The sequence below is a fragment of the Cyrtonyx montezumae genome, unplaced genomic scaffold, assembly GCF_038088225.1.
Source record: "Cyrtonyx montezumae isolate F1298 unplaced genomic scaffold, pur_monq_1.0 scaffold_26, whole genome shotgun sequence".
Taxonomy (NCBI): domain Eukaryota; kingdom Metazoa; phylum Chordata; class Aves; order Galliformes; family Odontophoridae; genus Cyrtonyx; species Cyrtonyx montezumae.
In genome coordinates, this window is record NW_027072003.1 from 3815016 (window position 1) to 3829742 (window position 14727).

At 45.0% G+C, this 14727-nt stretch overlaps 1 protein-coding gene across 1 annotated transcript; it reads left to right on the forward strand.

The window, feature by feature from the left end:
- Positions 1 to 1826: 1826 nt before the first annotated feature.
- Positions 1827 to 10290, forward strand: PM20D1 (peptidase M20 domain containing 1). Its single transcript, XM_065740209.1, has 13 exons — positions 1827 to 2025; positions 2550 to 2636; positions 3106 to 3338; positions 4231 to 4317; positions 4693 to 4826; positions 5245 to 5364; positions 5820 to 5895; positions 6130 to 6191; positions 6436 to 6514; positions 7586 to 7657; positions 8285 to 8453; positions 9167 to 9266; positions 10051 to 10290. Exons 1-13 carry the CDS (start codon positions 1827 to 1829, stop codon positions 10178 to 10180), a joined length of 1548 nt encoding a protein of 515 aa, XP_065596281.1. The 3' UTR covers positions 10181 to 10290.
- Positions 10291 to 14727: the final 4437 nt, after the last annotated feature.

A 14727-nucleotide genomic window follows, 5' to 3' on the forward strand; every position in this document is an offset into this window, starting at 1 on the left:
TCCATGAATGCAAAAAATAAAAAGTGGCCGTAATAATCAAAGCAAATTATATATATATATATATATATATATTTTAAGGGTTGTTGATTTTATTGCTCCAAGACTTTAAAAAGACTAACGAGCTTTAGCTCCCAGTTATGTATGTGTTGAGTTGGTTCATTAACACATTGCTGGAAGGCTTTCTGGGTGTGGGGGGGGGGAAGCAGAGCTTCCCTGCAGCTCCCAGATATCCCATTTTTAAGGCAAATAGAGCTTTGTGAACCACCGTAGCCAGGCAAGCATTGCAGGTAATCACACCACGACCTGCCACTTCGCTTTTATTTAACACCTCATTAACAAAGCCACCATTTCTCTACCTCAGTTTCTTATTGTGTGGTGTAAAAAAAAACAATGGGAGTTAGTTTCCCAAAAGAAAAACCTACCTACTAACAGCTATTACTTATTTTGATCTGAGACAGCAGTGATTTTTCCCAAACTGTGTTTTGTTGCACGAGCTGAAAACAAGAGCTGGATTGTCTTATCTTTGAGGGTGATTACTCATGCTCTTTTGCTACTGCCTGAGAGTTCCTTTGATTTGCTCATTTGAAAAAAAAAAGCCACAAAGAAAGACAACAAAGTGCAACGTGAAGTTATTCTACAGCAAGCAAGCAATATTTCTGTATCTCCGAGGTCGCTTTGCTTTAACCAAGGAAAGCTGCACTTTCCAGCTCTTCATCCAGGGTTAGCTGCAGGAGACTGATTCCTCAGGACCTGCCAGCCCTCATGCTCAGAGCAACAGGCTGCGTGTGAAGAATAGCTGTGTTCCTTGAAATCCCTGCGACGTGACAGATGGGATCTCAAGGGATGCACCTTGCAACAGCAGCACTGGCGTACAGTGATGACAGCCCAGGAAAAATGGTACCTCGTTTCGGTAGCTACAGCCCAAATCTGGCAACGATGTGGACAGATAGAGCCCAGGGAAGCTTCAACGACGTCCTCATCTCCACGGCCTGGACAGGAGAGTGAGGGAAGCTCCGATTTACGCCGGGATAAAACATCTTCATTTCCAGTGTCCCTTTATTGCTCTCAAAGCAGTGGTGTATAACAGCTCCCGCGATAAACACCTGATGTATAACCAGCTCAGAATGTTTGTAATTTATTTAATTTAATATCGCTTTTGCTCTTTTCGTTGTCGTTGTTTTGAGGGTTTTTTTCCTTCTTCTTTTGTTCTTTTTTTTTTTTTTTTTGGATAATAAAGAAATGTGTGAACCATCACTCGATTCGGGGCGCTCTGTGGGGGCTCCAGAACCAGCCCTGACCACCTCAAAAACGCCGACACCACTGAAAAACGATGCAAACCTTCAGCACAGTGCTGCTCTAAGGGGGGGATGCACATTTCCACCTCGCTCCACAGGCAGAGCGGGCACGAGTTTCACGTTCACAAGGCTGGGGAGAGCGAGGGGGAACGTTGGAAAACAGCTTCTGAAGACAGAAATGTTGTGAAGGCCGAGGAGGTGGATGGGCTGCTGGGACCTGAGGGCTGAAACCCCCTCAGGATGCTGCCTGCTGCTGCAGCCATGCCCTCCTGCCACAGCGTGGATTACTAACCCTCCTCACCAAAGGCACCCATTTATCTCCACATCACTCTGTCACATAGCACAACTTTCACTGCAGTACACCTCCCGCCCCCCAACAAGCCGCCATGCCAACAATAGAACCACAACTCCCAAGCTGCCTCGCGGGGAGGGCGGGACCGCGGCGCCCATTGGCCAGCCCCTCGAACAGCTGAGCGGCGATTGGCCCGCGGCCACGTCCATCCGCCGCCTAGCGGCCTAAGTCCTCCAGCAATGGCGGGCGGGCGCTGCCGGGTGGCGTTGTGCGCTGTGGCTGTGGGGCTGTGCGCTGTGGCGCTGGCGGTGACGGCCGCCATGTTGCTCCGTGCCTATGCCGTGCAATCCTCGGCCATCCCGCGGCTGTGGGCGCGGCGCGGGGGCACGGCCGCTTTCGGTGCCGACGAGAGGCTGGAGCTCAAAGAGGTGCTGCGAGGTGAGGGCCGCTCCGGCCCGCGCTCCTCTCAGCCTCGGGTTTTGCGTGCGTGACGCGGCGGGGTGGGATGGAGCGAGGGCCGAGTGGGGTTGCTGTGATTTATTGCGCCCTCCCAACCTGACTGACTTTGGGCGTTGAAAGCTGAGTTCCTGACTGATATTAATCTGCCAAGCACGGTGCTTGGATGAGGAACTGGTTCCCCTTAGAGAAATAGGGACCCCTTACGGCACCTATCGTTGGGCCCTCTCATCTGAAAACCCAAAAAATGTTTTACAGTTTTGTAGAAAAAGCTTTCTCTAAATGATATAAACACATCTAGGGCCATCCTTCCTGCAGCAGTCAGCCATAAACACATTTAGGGCCATCCCTCCTGCAACAGTCACCCTTCACAGTTTCCCTGTGCTGTGGGATAAGCCTTAAAAATGCAGCTGGATGTAAATGCTGTTTTGCCTTTTGAAGTGCACGTCAGGTGGAGTTGGGCTGATTTCTGCATCGACTGATTCCTCTTTTGTATTTGACCCAAGGTGCGATTAAAATCCCGACTGTTTCTGTATCTCCGGAGGAATTAAATGCGACTGCCATGGCAGAATTTGGGGATTACATTCGGAAAGGTACTGAGCTTTCATCCTTAGTGATCCCTGCTGCTCGATTTTATTGCAGTGAACACATCAATGAAGGTGTGTATGGCTCATAAGTACAGTGGAGTAGGTTTATTTTTGCTCTTCCTCAGGAAAGGCACACTCATTTCCAAAGCTATGACAGAAGTTCAGATGCCTTTTTTTTTTTAGTGTTTTTTGGTTCTTTAGCTGGCCATTAGAAAAAAGTTAGAAAGAGTACCACTGTTTCAGCCCATTTGGCAGTTCCATCATTGCTGGTGGGTGACAGTTCCCATTTATGCTTAGGGAAATCCCAATTACCAGCTCAGATGGGTCCGTGGAAGTGTGAGAGCAAAGCTATGTGTCTGCTTCCCAAAGCACTGTGTTGAGCTCACTGAAGCTAAGGGGTGTACGCTGATAACCCTGGAAATCAGTGCTTGTTTTTCTTTGTCATGTGTTTTTCTTTGTTTGTTCTTCCCAACAGTCTTCCCAGCTGTGTTTTCTTCGAAGTTCATTCAGCACGAAATCGTTGGGGAGCACAGCCACCTCTTCTCAGTTCAGGGTTCTGACTCGGACTTGCAGCCCTATATGCTGCTCGCACACATGGATGTTGTGCCTGCTCCCCCAGAGGGTTGGGATTTCCCTCCCTTCTCAGCTGCTGAGCATGAGGGTTTCATCTATGGACGAGGAACGCTGGACAACAAAAACTCTGCCATAGTACGTTGCCTTGGTCATATTTCAGAGAGGAAATGGTGAATTGGAGGAGTGTGGTCTCTCTTGCCCTTCTTTCCTAAGAAAATTCCTAAGCCCTGCAGTTTCTTCCCAACTTTTTCTAGAGATGAAGTGAGGTGGTCTCATTTTACTGAAGGAAACAGAATTAAGTCTCTTACAAGATATAGAAAAGCATATATTTACAGATGCATGTGTATTTGGTTGAGTGGTTTTGTTTTGATATTCTCTTCTACTGTGAACTGCATAAGTAACCCCACAAACAGACAATGAGAGTCAGTGATTTCAGTGGACATGGCAAAGTGGTTGCTTGTGAGGGGAAGGTGATGTAAGTTTATGCTAAAAATGGCAAGCAAACAAACAAAAAAAATGTAGTTTAAGTTGAAAAGACAAGGGAAATGGAAAAATGGCAAATGGGCAAGTGATAGATTTCATTTCTCATTCTTCTTTTTCTGCCTTAGTAATTCTTGTATGAAACACCCTGCCCATTAAAATACATGGGATTTTAGCTCAAGTCAGAGCCAGGCTGTGTGAAGGATGGACAATTTAAACAGTGAGTCCTTGGATAATTAAGAGTTGTGCTTCCTATGCAGTGTGTCCCTGACTTCATCAGTTGCAAGAACAAGCCTACACTGTACAGTGTGCATGCACTGATGCTGTGCAGCACGCCACGTCTTAAGCATTATTTGAGAATATGAATGTCATCAGAAGGAGCTGAAGGAATAAACACTCAATTGTGAGCAGGACAAAGTCTCCTTGCGGGCTGAGAATGCATCATGTTTCTTTTACGTTACATTACAATCTTTTACATTTATTCTGCTGACACCAGAGAGTAATAAAATGCTCTGTGGTGGATTTGTGTGGTGTTTTTTTTCTGCAGGGCATTCTGCAAGCTCTGGAATTCTTACTGAGAAGAAATTACAAACCCCGCAGGTCTTTCTATGTTGGCATTGGACACGATGAAGAGGTATTTTCTTTCATTCTGGCTAGATAACTACTTGTTGGTCATGTACATAACAAGGCTTATTTTTTTAAACCTTGTTCACCTGGAAAATCCTTCCTGTTGTTCTTTATCTGTTTAGATACTGTCAGGCTCGTGCTTGTAGTTATGTATTGATTGTTTGGCTTTAAGTGACGTGTAATGAGCAAAGAGAGAAGAATGTAGTAGAGTGTTAGTTTTTTTCTGATTGCAGATGTGGAAGAGTTTTGGAGTATATGTAAGACATGGCAGGCTGGCCTGAGGTTGGCTTGTTTGTTCCAGGGGGTCAGCAGTAAGATGCTTTCTAGCATTCTTCCCTGTGGTGTGGCTAAACTTTGCCATTTCCTGACTGGTTTCTCACAGGTGTTTGGCCGGAAGGGAGCAGTGAAGATTGCAGCTCTGCTGGAAGCCAGAGGAGTGAAACTCTCCTTCTTGCTGGATGAGGGAAGTGCTATACTGGATGGCATCATTGCAGGCATGAAGAAACCAGTAGCTCTGTAAGCAAAAGGGGGAAAAAAAATCACCCTGATGAATGTGATTCATTTCCATTAATGATGTGTTAGAAATGACCTTGCTAATGTCACCAAAATGTTTTCAAGACATGAGGCAGTGTTGGCATTGCTGGAACTGAGCAGAGGGCCTCCAGTTTGCCTGCTGTCCATCAGCTGTGCTGACAAAAGCAGAATGTTCTGCTTATCTCATTCAACTGTATTAATTGTATGCTGCAGAGTCTTTTCACAGGGGAAGAAGCCAAGACATCAGACCTCCAAATGTTTAAAGACTGTGCTGAGAATTTGTTATTGCTGCTTCTGCAGCATTTCATGTAATGCAAAAATTATACAGGCTAGTTTCTTTTACCTGTACTCTGTGCATGTTGGTTTGGAGTTGTGTTAATATTTATTTATATTTGGCCAGAATTGCTGTCACGGAAAAAGGTTCAATAACACTGAACTTCACTGTGGAGAAAGAGCCAGGACATTCATCCTTTCCTCCAAAAGAGACAAGTATTGGCATTCTTGCAGCAGCAATGTCCAGGTGAGAGCTTCCCTGTTGTCTGATATCAGAGACAGTCAAAGCAGGTTCCTAAGGCATTGGTATTTGACTTGCTTTTGTAATATTTGTTTTTATAGTATTTAGCAAGTTCCCCTTACAGATCTGAAGCTGAAGTTTGCAGCCCACTTTGAAGGGCAGAAACACAGTGCCCAGCAAAGGAACAATAGCCAAATGTCTGGAGTGTCTGTTATCCAAACCAGTCAGCATGGTGTGATGGTAGAATGTTTCATCCCGAAGCTGAGTAAATCTTGTTACATATCTGAGTGGGTAGCAAACTGACTAGTCAGGGTATGAACAGTGGAGCTGTATTCACAGGTCAGATTGTTACATCTCCAGTACATGGATCTGTATTAGAAACCGAGTTCCTATCAGCCTTCTGGAGCAGTTAACAGCCAAAGAATGTTTTTAATTGTGAATGTTGATTTGCTTTGCCTTAGACTGGAGCAGAATCCCCTGCGCAATCTGTTCGGCCATGGGCCAGAACTCATGACTATGGAGCACCTTGCATCAGAGGTGAGGAAAGAGCCATCATTTGATTCCCAGCTTTTCATATTGCTAGTTGAAGAGTAATCCAGCATGTGAACTTGGAGCACAGTTGTGTAGCTCTTGGAAAGAAGGCTGAAGCTGCCATTTCTCCCACGCTGAGGGTTGTTCCTGTCAGCCTTGTTTCAGATGCAGCAAAATGAATGTGTTATCTTCTTGAAAACTAGAATCTTACTAATCTGTGGTTTTGTTTCTTCCATTTAGTTCAGTTTTCCTCTCAATATCATCATGAGCAATCTCTGGCTGTTTTCACCAATTGTCAGCAGGTAAGAAATCATCTTTGCAGCCTCAGTGTATGCACTTGCTGAGCATTCTCAGTCCCACTCTTAGAAAACAAAGGCTGATTCCTGGTCTTCCCAGGAAATCAGTTATACCATTTTGCAGTTCAGTGCTGTAGTTCATAAACCATTTGTAACTTAAATAGGCCTCAGATCAGCTTGTTGCCTATGTAAATATGATGCTTACATTGAAAAGAAATGTCTTTGAAAAGTGATTCTTTTCTTTTGTAAGAGTTCTTGCCTCGAAGCCTTCCACCAATGCCTTGATTCGAACTACCACAGCAGTCACAATGTTTAACGCAGGAATCAAGGTAGCTTCATCTTGATTTATTTTTAATTATTATTATTGTTTAATATAATGGGACAGTTAGGACTTTCAGTTTCTGTCTGTATACATCTGATCATAAGATCAGTACAGCCCTGGTTTTTGACCCTGTGTGCTGTCACAACTAGGATGGTTCTGACTTCAGTCATTACTTGAATTTAGCTGCAGTTGCAACTTCTTTCCTTTCTGAAGTATCTGAAATCTGTCACAAAGAGACGTTTGTAAAGCAACAGTAAAATTGTTTACGTTTTAGGATAGACAAGGAACCACAGGAAGTATTGCTGACACTAGCTGAAACTGCATTACAGTGTAAAGTCTTCCCTGGCCTAGATGGAGACTTGCTTTTGTGAGCATAGGTCAGGCTTTTCCCGTCATCTGAGGAGGGTGAGCATGCACCTTGGACTGAGAGAAAACAAGCTGTGGCTGATACAGACAGATTTTGCCCTGATAAAGAGGTGTAGCTCTCCAAAAATATTGCAGACTCGGAAAATAAACAGAGCATTGGATGTGTCCCTGAGTGTGTTACAAAAAAAGCAGTGGCTGAACAGTGACACTGAGTGGCCAGGAGGGAAGTTACACTCTGGTTTCTTTTGTTATTTCAAATCATACCTTTTCAATGTAACAAAAGTATGAATACTCATTCTACAGCAAAGAAGAGTGAGTTACTTTAATATATTTGTGAAGCCACAATGTATCATGTAACTGAGGAAAAGTAATGTGGCAATAAAGGAAAAATGTTGGAAAAAAGCTCTCTCAAAATTTTTCCTTGCAGAGTTTCAGAAGGGAAGTGTCTCAGCATAAGAGGACAGCTTCTGTGTAGCAGCTAGATAGCCTTTGATTCAACGAAAAAGTGAATTTCTTTTTGTGGTTATCTGCATTATAAATGAGGTGCAGTATCTCAACATTGGGTACAGAAAGAGATCTCACATTCATGTCAGTAGGAACAGAGTGGCACAGTCATCAGTGAGGCCCAGCACCACTGAGCAGCTTCTGAATTTGCAGTTGGCATTTTGATCTGTTTCTAACTTTCCTTTGATGGTCTGATCATTTTTCCTAGCTCAATGTCATCCCATCTTCTGCAAGAGCAACTGTGAACTTCAGGATCCACTCTGCAGAGAAGGCCATGGAGGTACTCCTGCCTGCACAATTATTTATTTTGTTGCTCTCATCTTGGATAACTTGATTTTTCTGCCTTTGAAACGGATAACTAATGGCTGGTCTGCTCACTGGCAGCTTCCTTCTGTTTTTGTAGTTTTCCATGCTTTCATGCATTTTGCCATCCAAGCTTTTGAATGTGTTCTACTCAAGAGCCATACATAACACAGCTCAGATGTGTGGGACATGGCCATACTGTGCCTCGGTACATAGGCACGTGAGCCAAGGACAGCTGTGATATGTTATCAAAGAGGAGGATCTTCCCTTCCCAAACCTTGGAAAGTTTGTGTTTTCTGGAGGCTTGTTCTGGATTGTTTTTACAAAGTAGGAGGAGTTGGCAGCAAGTTGTCAGGGCTGAAGCAGCTGAGGAGCACCTTGAGGTTGTGATGTGCATCTGATTATACTGAAACTTCACCAAGTAAAGGCAGAGAGGCTGCCACATGGTTTCAGTCCTAAATCTGCATCTGTATTTGGAGCAGAAGTTAGCAGGTCATGGACAAACATCTTCTGCAAAGCAGAACGTACTTTGACATCTAGAAGAGATGCTCTCATTTTATTCTTTTGTTCATTATTATCAGTAATCTCTGTGATTTACCCACAGGTGCTGGAGACAGTTAGAAACACCATTGCTGATGACAGAGTGAAGATTGATGTTGTAGAGGCCTTTGACCCTCTTCCCATCAGCCCGTGGGATGACCAGACCTTTGGAGTCCATGTTTTTCAAAGAACCATTCTGGATACTTTCCCAGATGTTGACAGTGTAGTCCCAGGTAACAGCAAACACATGACAGTTGTTTCCTCTTCAGCTTCCACCCTGCTTTTCTCTCCCCCATCTCCCAATATTGCCTTGTTTCCATTTTCTGTGTATTTCTCCACCCCAGCTGTTAACTGCTGGAAACAGCTGTTTTTTCCTCTTTTACTCAGTTCCCCCTTTCTGTTTTCAAGTTTTATGTTAGTTTTTAGTGGTGGAAGTAAAAAAGCAAACAGGAAACTGACAGGAACAATGAGCCTTGAATTGGACTCTCCACACGTACAAAGGAATCTCTTCAGGGAAGAAAGGAATTGTGAGGGAAAGTCGGAGGTCTTCTTTCTTTAGCTCTTCTTTTATTGTTTCCATAACTGGCAAAGCCATTCCTGCTTTTCTGTATTGTTCCTTATGATCCCAGCCCCTTCCCTTGCTTGCAGCTCCTTTCTATTTCTGTACTGTTTGTTGGACTGCAGTTTGAAGCTCTGTGAAGGTTGAGTATCACAGCTGTTCTTAGCATGACTGAATCATATGTTCAGTTCCTCCTCGTCATGAAGGAGAGGATGTTGTTCTTCCAGGATCTTGCAGTAAATTATTTTCAGTGTTTTTTGATTTTGATGTAGTTGTGTGTCACACAGTACTGTAATCAGATGCCTTTCCTTTCTCCTGGGGAAAAAAAGTGGGTGAGTCATTAAATTGCTGCTGCCATGCATATTAAACCTGAGGTTTGTTTTCCAGGCACGTGTATTGGAAACACAGACAGCAGGCATTTCACTAACGTCACAAATGCCATTTATCGATTTAACCCAGTGCTCTTGAAGCCAGATGATCTTCCCAGGTACTGTATTCTGTCTGCACGTGGGCAGCTGTGTGGGGTGGGGACTGGAGAAAGAGGGAGCTGGTATGCGTTGGGCTGAAGGAAACCCAGCCTTGTATACCTTGGTGTGGTGCTGTAGTTGCTGCACGTTCTGCAAGGCCACCCATTTCCTGCATATTTGGGTGCTGCACAAATTGGGGATGATAATTGCACTGTTAGCCCTTATTCTTCTTTACTCTAAATGTGAACAAGACCTCGTTCAGGTGTCCCATGCTGGCAATGCAGTGAAGCTGTCTGGCTGCTTTATACAGCGCTGCAGTGTGAAACGTATTGTTCTGGTGCTCAGCCCTGTTGAAGAGGTTTGTCCCTATGTTTGAGCACTGTGAATTTGTTTGCACCTTGAAGTGGAAAGTTAGATTTTTTTCTGGGGCGAAGTGATGATAATCAAGAGCATCAATATACACGGAATTGTCTCTTTATTTACTCTGTAATACATTTGTCATCTTACTGAGGTGTAAGTGTCACAGGAGTGCTTTGGTAGATGTGTGGGACAGTGATATAAATGGTCAAGAGGATGGGAAGAGTTGGGATATGTTTAACTTGGGGTTAGTTGTGCTGTGAGGCTTAGAACCAGTGAATTATTTCTGTTAGATTGAGTGACAGTGCAGTTAGATGGCAGTCTTTGGCATCTATTGCAGTAGTTTTGTGCTGAGCATTGCTTAAAGAGTGGCAAGTAGGTGCTGGGTGTGTGCAGGTGGGTCACAAATGCACATTGGAATGAAAAACATTCTTCTCTTTCTACCAGGATCCATGGGTTGAATGAGAGAATCTCGGTTGAGAGCTATGAGAAACAGGTCGAGTTTCTCTTTCAGCTGATTAAGAACTGTGATGTTGACAAGCTGCCGGAGCCTCACGCGAGCTCTCATGAGCTGTGAGACAAAAACCCCAGAGGAACAGCACTAAGGTGGACTCAGGGATGGCAGAGGTCTGGGCCTTGAGCAACAGTTGTGTACTGCATGCTGAGAGATGTCTGGAGTTTGGTTTTACATACTGTGGTTTACATACAGATGGAGACACTGGTTGCTGCTCTAAGCAAGCATACAGTTTGCTGTTAGGTGATAAGAACAGGGACAAAAGACAACCACCCAGATTTCTGTGCTCCCCTGGCCTTGACATGCAGCCATTAATCTGACAATATTAATTTCTTCATCGTTTCCTCCAATCTTTAGGCCTCTGAAATTGGAAGCCACTTAAAAATCGAAGCTGTAATTTGTAGTCATTTGTGCATCGTTAAAAGAGGCTAATCTTCCAGTGTGAGCTTCTGAAAAAAATTGCCCTTTACAGTGAATTAGATTTCACAAATGATGTGTCTGTCAGAAGCTCATGTGAGAAGTACATGGTGGGGTGTAGGTTGGGTGGCACTGGATCAAGCTGCACTGAGTTTCTGTTGCACTGCTGATGTGCTTCTTTCCCTTGTGATCCTTCCAAGCAGCATCAGTGGTGCTCTGTTAGTGCCAGGGTGAACTCGATGCTGCTGTTTTCTGATTCATTTCTGATTGCAGTTTAAATGCTGAGCTTCGGGGGTTTTAGCTGTGTTGCTTTAACGTATGTTGCTCTGATCCCAGAGGTGCTGGAAGCTTTTCTTCGTCTTTTCTGTGACTGTGTCTTTCTCTCTGGTGAGGCCCAGGTCCTGATGTGACGCTGAGTGTCAGAGTAAGGAAACGTGGCTTTAAGCAGGTAAACTATCTGATCATCCAATTTCTTTTTCCATTTCTATAGCGTTCCCTCTTTTGTTCCCCAGACAACTTCGTTGTGAAAGATGGTGAAGCTTTCCACTTTCCTCCAGTTCAGAGGGAGCAGAGCCCTCTCTCCACCTTCATGGCCTACTCTTCCACTTCTCACTTTTCCTGCTACATTGACTCACCTTTCTGGGAATCCTAATGTGCACGGGCCGTTGGTGTTGGCTGTGTTCTTATTTCTTCTTGCACTAGCATGCCTATGTTTGTTGGCACTAAAGGGTTAGGCATTCTTTTGGCCTTGATGGTCTCTTCAGTTGGAGTTACTGCTGTGTATTAAAGAATTCAGAACTAAGTGTTAGCCAAAGGAAGGACTGTGTGAAGGCTGCTTTCTTGCACTGGCATGCAGACTCTGCTGTAGGAAGGAGGCAAACCTTCTCCTGTTGGCACTGTTGCAGAGATGTGTGTCTCTTTCAGAGCATGTGTGGTACACTGGAACCGGATGGTTGTTCTGCTCTCAATTCCTAGTGTAAAATGTGCTGGAATGTGCAGGAAATACCCAGAAACGTGTCCTGAAAAACAGTGGAACTGTGATTCCTGATACTTCCATCACCATTTTCTATTTATTTACAATCTGATCTTATCAGTGTTGCCATTGGGCTTAACCATATCAAGCTATTAAATAATTGAAACCAAATCAGTGCTTTTATCTAATAAAGCAAGGAATGTGGATTCTTTTCATGATTATTATTTAGCTGTATAATGTCCTTTTCTAATTGCAGTGAAATCATTTCCACACCTGATTCTACAGTGGGGCAAGTCAGAAAGTTTCCATCAAAACAGTTCCACATATTTTCCAGCCTGCTTTAGTCTTTGTACCCTCCTTAGTGTTCTTTTTATACAAAAATTGGCTAACTCTCTTTACGTGTTACTGGGTGGTGACTTACTGGTGAGGTGGTGCCTCGTGGTCCCTTCCAATCTGAACTGTTCTGATTCTGTTGCAGGGAGCACACTGCAAAAATCTTCATGTTGACCATGCTGCTGTGCAATGGAGGTGGTGTTCTGGTGCTGAAGGAGGGATTTGTTGCCTGCTCTAATAGCAGATGGGCCCTAACCACATGAATCATCCTTCATGCTTTCGTAATTTCCTGTCCCCAAACAAAAATCACTCATCAGTCGTGTTTTGGAGAGGACTCTTTAAGAGCAGTTCATTTGAAGATTCATTTTGCTGCTGAAGAAAAAGTGAAGAGCATGGCAGTTCTGGGAAGGCACAGTTGTTTTTGGCAGGTAGTGTGCAGATGTGTGCCACGAGGCTTTGCTAATGCACTTCATTGCAGAACCTCATTAAGTGCTGCTCATCATCCAGTGCTAAAATCATGCAGTGCCTCTGCAGTGGGCAGATGTTCAGCAGAGCTTTGTTGTAGCTGAAAGCACTGAACTGAAGGCCCTATCCATTAGGATGCAATGGTGGAAAGCACATTTCCCACCTTTCCCCATTTCTTCCAGTCACTTTTATTTTCCTGTGCTGCAGCTTTCCTTTTTGTATTCTCAGTTGGTGAGCAGCCAGGACATGTTTGTCTGGCCCAGTTCTGAAGGACTGCTTCATGTTTGGTATCTGCACACCTCTTCTGACAGAAGTTTGTTCTTCCCATCCCGTTTTTCTGTTCATACGATACGTTCTCCAAGAATGTCTCTCATCTCATGTAGTATTTGAAGTCTAAGTGTCATCATTTAAATAATGTGAGGATGATGCTTTGGCCTTTTCTGCTATGATCATATGTGTAGATCACTTGATACTATCGAGTACATCATCACAAATACAGATTGATAGCTCTGGCTCTTTTTGGTAATGAGTCACAGTGCTCTGGTCATTTGGGCAATTACCTTTGATTCATCAGAGGAGTAAAAGCCTGATTTTCTGCTCTGAAGACACATAACTTGGTGTTACATCCAAGAGGGTTGTGAATGCTGTTTGCATTAGTCAAATTCTGTAAGTTAACACGTTCTTGTGTTAAAGCCATAGTCAGTTCCTTCTTTAAAGCCAAGTCTACAAAGCTGCCATTCTTCTGACAGCATTTCTCAAAGCAGCAAGTCTGCCGTCAGCTGTAGCAGCCTGCTTGCTGGCAGCCCAGCTGATGGAGGACTGTAGTGCCTGTAGTAGGATGGTGAGAAGGTCACACTCCACACCTTCATTTTCTAAAGAAAGCTCTCTTGCTAACATCTGTTTAAAAAGGGCATGGTTTATTTTGAGACCTGAGTGACCATGGAGAGTTCAGGCCCTGAGCTGGAGAAGAAGGCAGGAATGAGTTGTTTACAGTGTTGTTTCCCTCCAGCCTTACGTTTGGTACATGTTCTTGGTTTTTCTTTGCCATTTTGATTGCTGTTTCATTGGCAAATCCATTTGCTTAAGCAGGTGCTGTGAGAACACACAGCTCAGGCTGTGCCACCACCAAGCCCTAGTCTTGTAAGTGGCACAGAGCGAGGTGTGCAGGAGAGATTTAAGGTAGATGTGAGGGGAAAATTCTTCACTCGGAGGGCAGTGAGGCCCTGGGGAAGTGTGAGTGCCCCATCCCTGGAGGTGCTACCTGGATGAGCTTGTGGGGGGCAGCCAGCCCACGGTGGGGGATTTGGTGTTCTTAAGGTCCTTTCCAACCTGAGCCATTCTGCCACTCACTGAGGAGCTTGGAGGATGAGGCCAGCACTGATCCTTGCATGCAGTCCTCAGCAGCAGCTCCTCTCAGAGCTTGCTGGCACTCAAACACTTGCAGCCATGGGTTTTGTCTCTTCAGTCCCCAGGTTCAGCTCCCACTATAATTGCTTAAAGAAACAATGCTGCCTTCACCTCTGAGGTCCCTTTTACAGCACTGCCAGTTGCGTGCCACCATCTCTCAGTGCTCGTAGCAAAGCCTAGAGGAGTTCAGCAGCACTGCCCAGGGATTTATTGGCTTTAACCAAACAACACAGCCCAGGCAGGCAGCGAGTTGTCAGCACTGCTGTGCAGGGGGCTCAGCTCCACTTTCCACTTCCACAGCTGCCAGGGCAACAGAGATCAAGAGCTCAGCGTGGGGGGGAAGGGAGTGCCCTGCCCTGCACTGCAGAGATCGTGCTGGCTGATTTCAGAGCTGGGATGGGGGGCCCCAAAGGAAACTGCACTCTTTTTCTCAGCAGGAAGGAAAATGACCACATGGAAGGGTGGGTAGTGCAGCGGGTGGGAGACAAAGAGTGAATGTGCTTACCCCTGTGTTGGTCTGTGCCTAGGCAACGGGGCATGAGGGGCAACGTGCAAGTCATGCAGCATATCCCAGGCAGCTCTTTGCATATCTTTGATAATTTGAATCCAGCATGATGCTGTGGCTTACTGTAGCCCTGGGAGCACTTGGATCACTGTGCACTGTGCCTAATGGTGCACTGCAGAGACAGCCACATGGAGGAGCCTGGCTGCACCTCAGTTACTTCACTGAGTAATCAGAAAGCTCCTTCTAGCTCGTGGCAATAATCCTCTGCTTGGGAGCTGTGCTCACTGCATGGCAGTGCTGAGGTTCTCTCCATGCTCTGTCTGGCCAGCACAGCTCTACCAGCTGATTTTTGTGTTTTCTGTTTGATAAAGGTGATCAGAGAGAGGCAGCAGCAGATTGCTGTCGTAGATTGATCCAAAGGCCACAGCAAGGGATTTGAGCTCCTCCAGAAAGCTCACAGGAGGGAACCTGAAAGGTTGGCTTTTCAGATTTTGGCTGTACTACAACCAC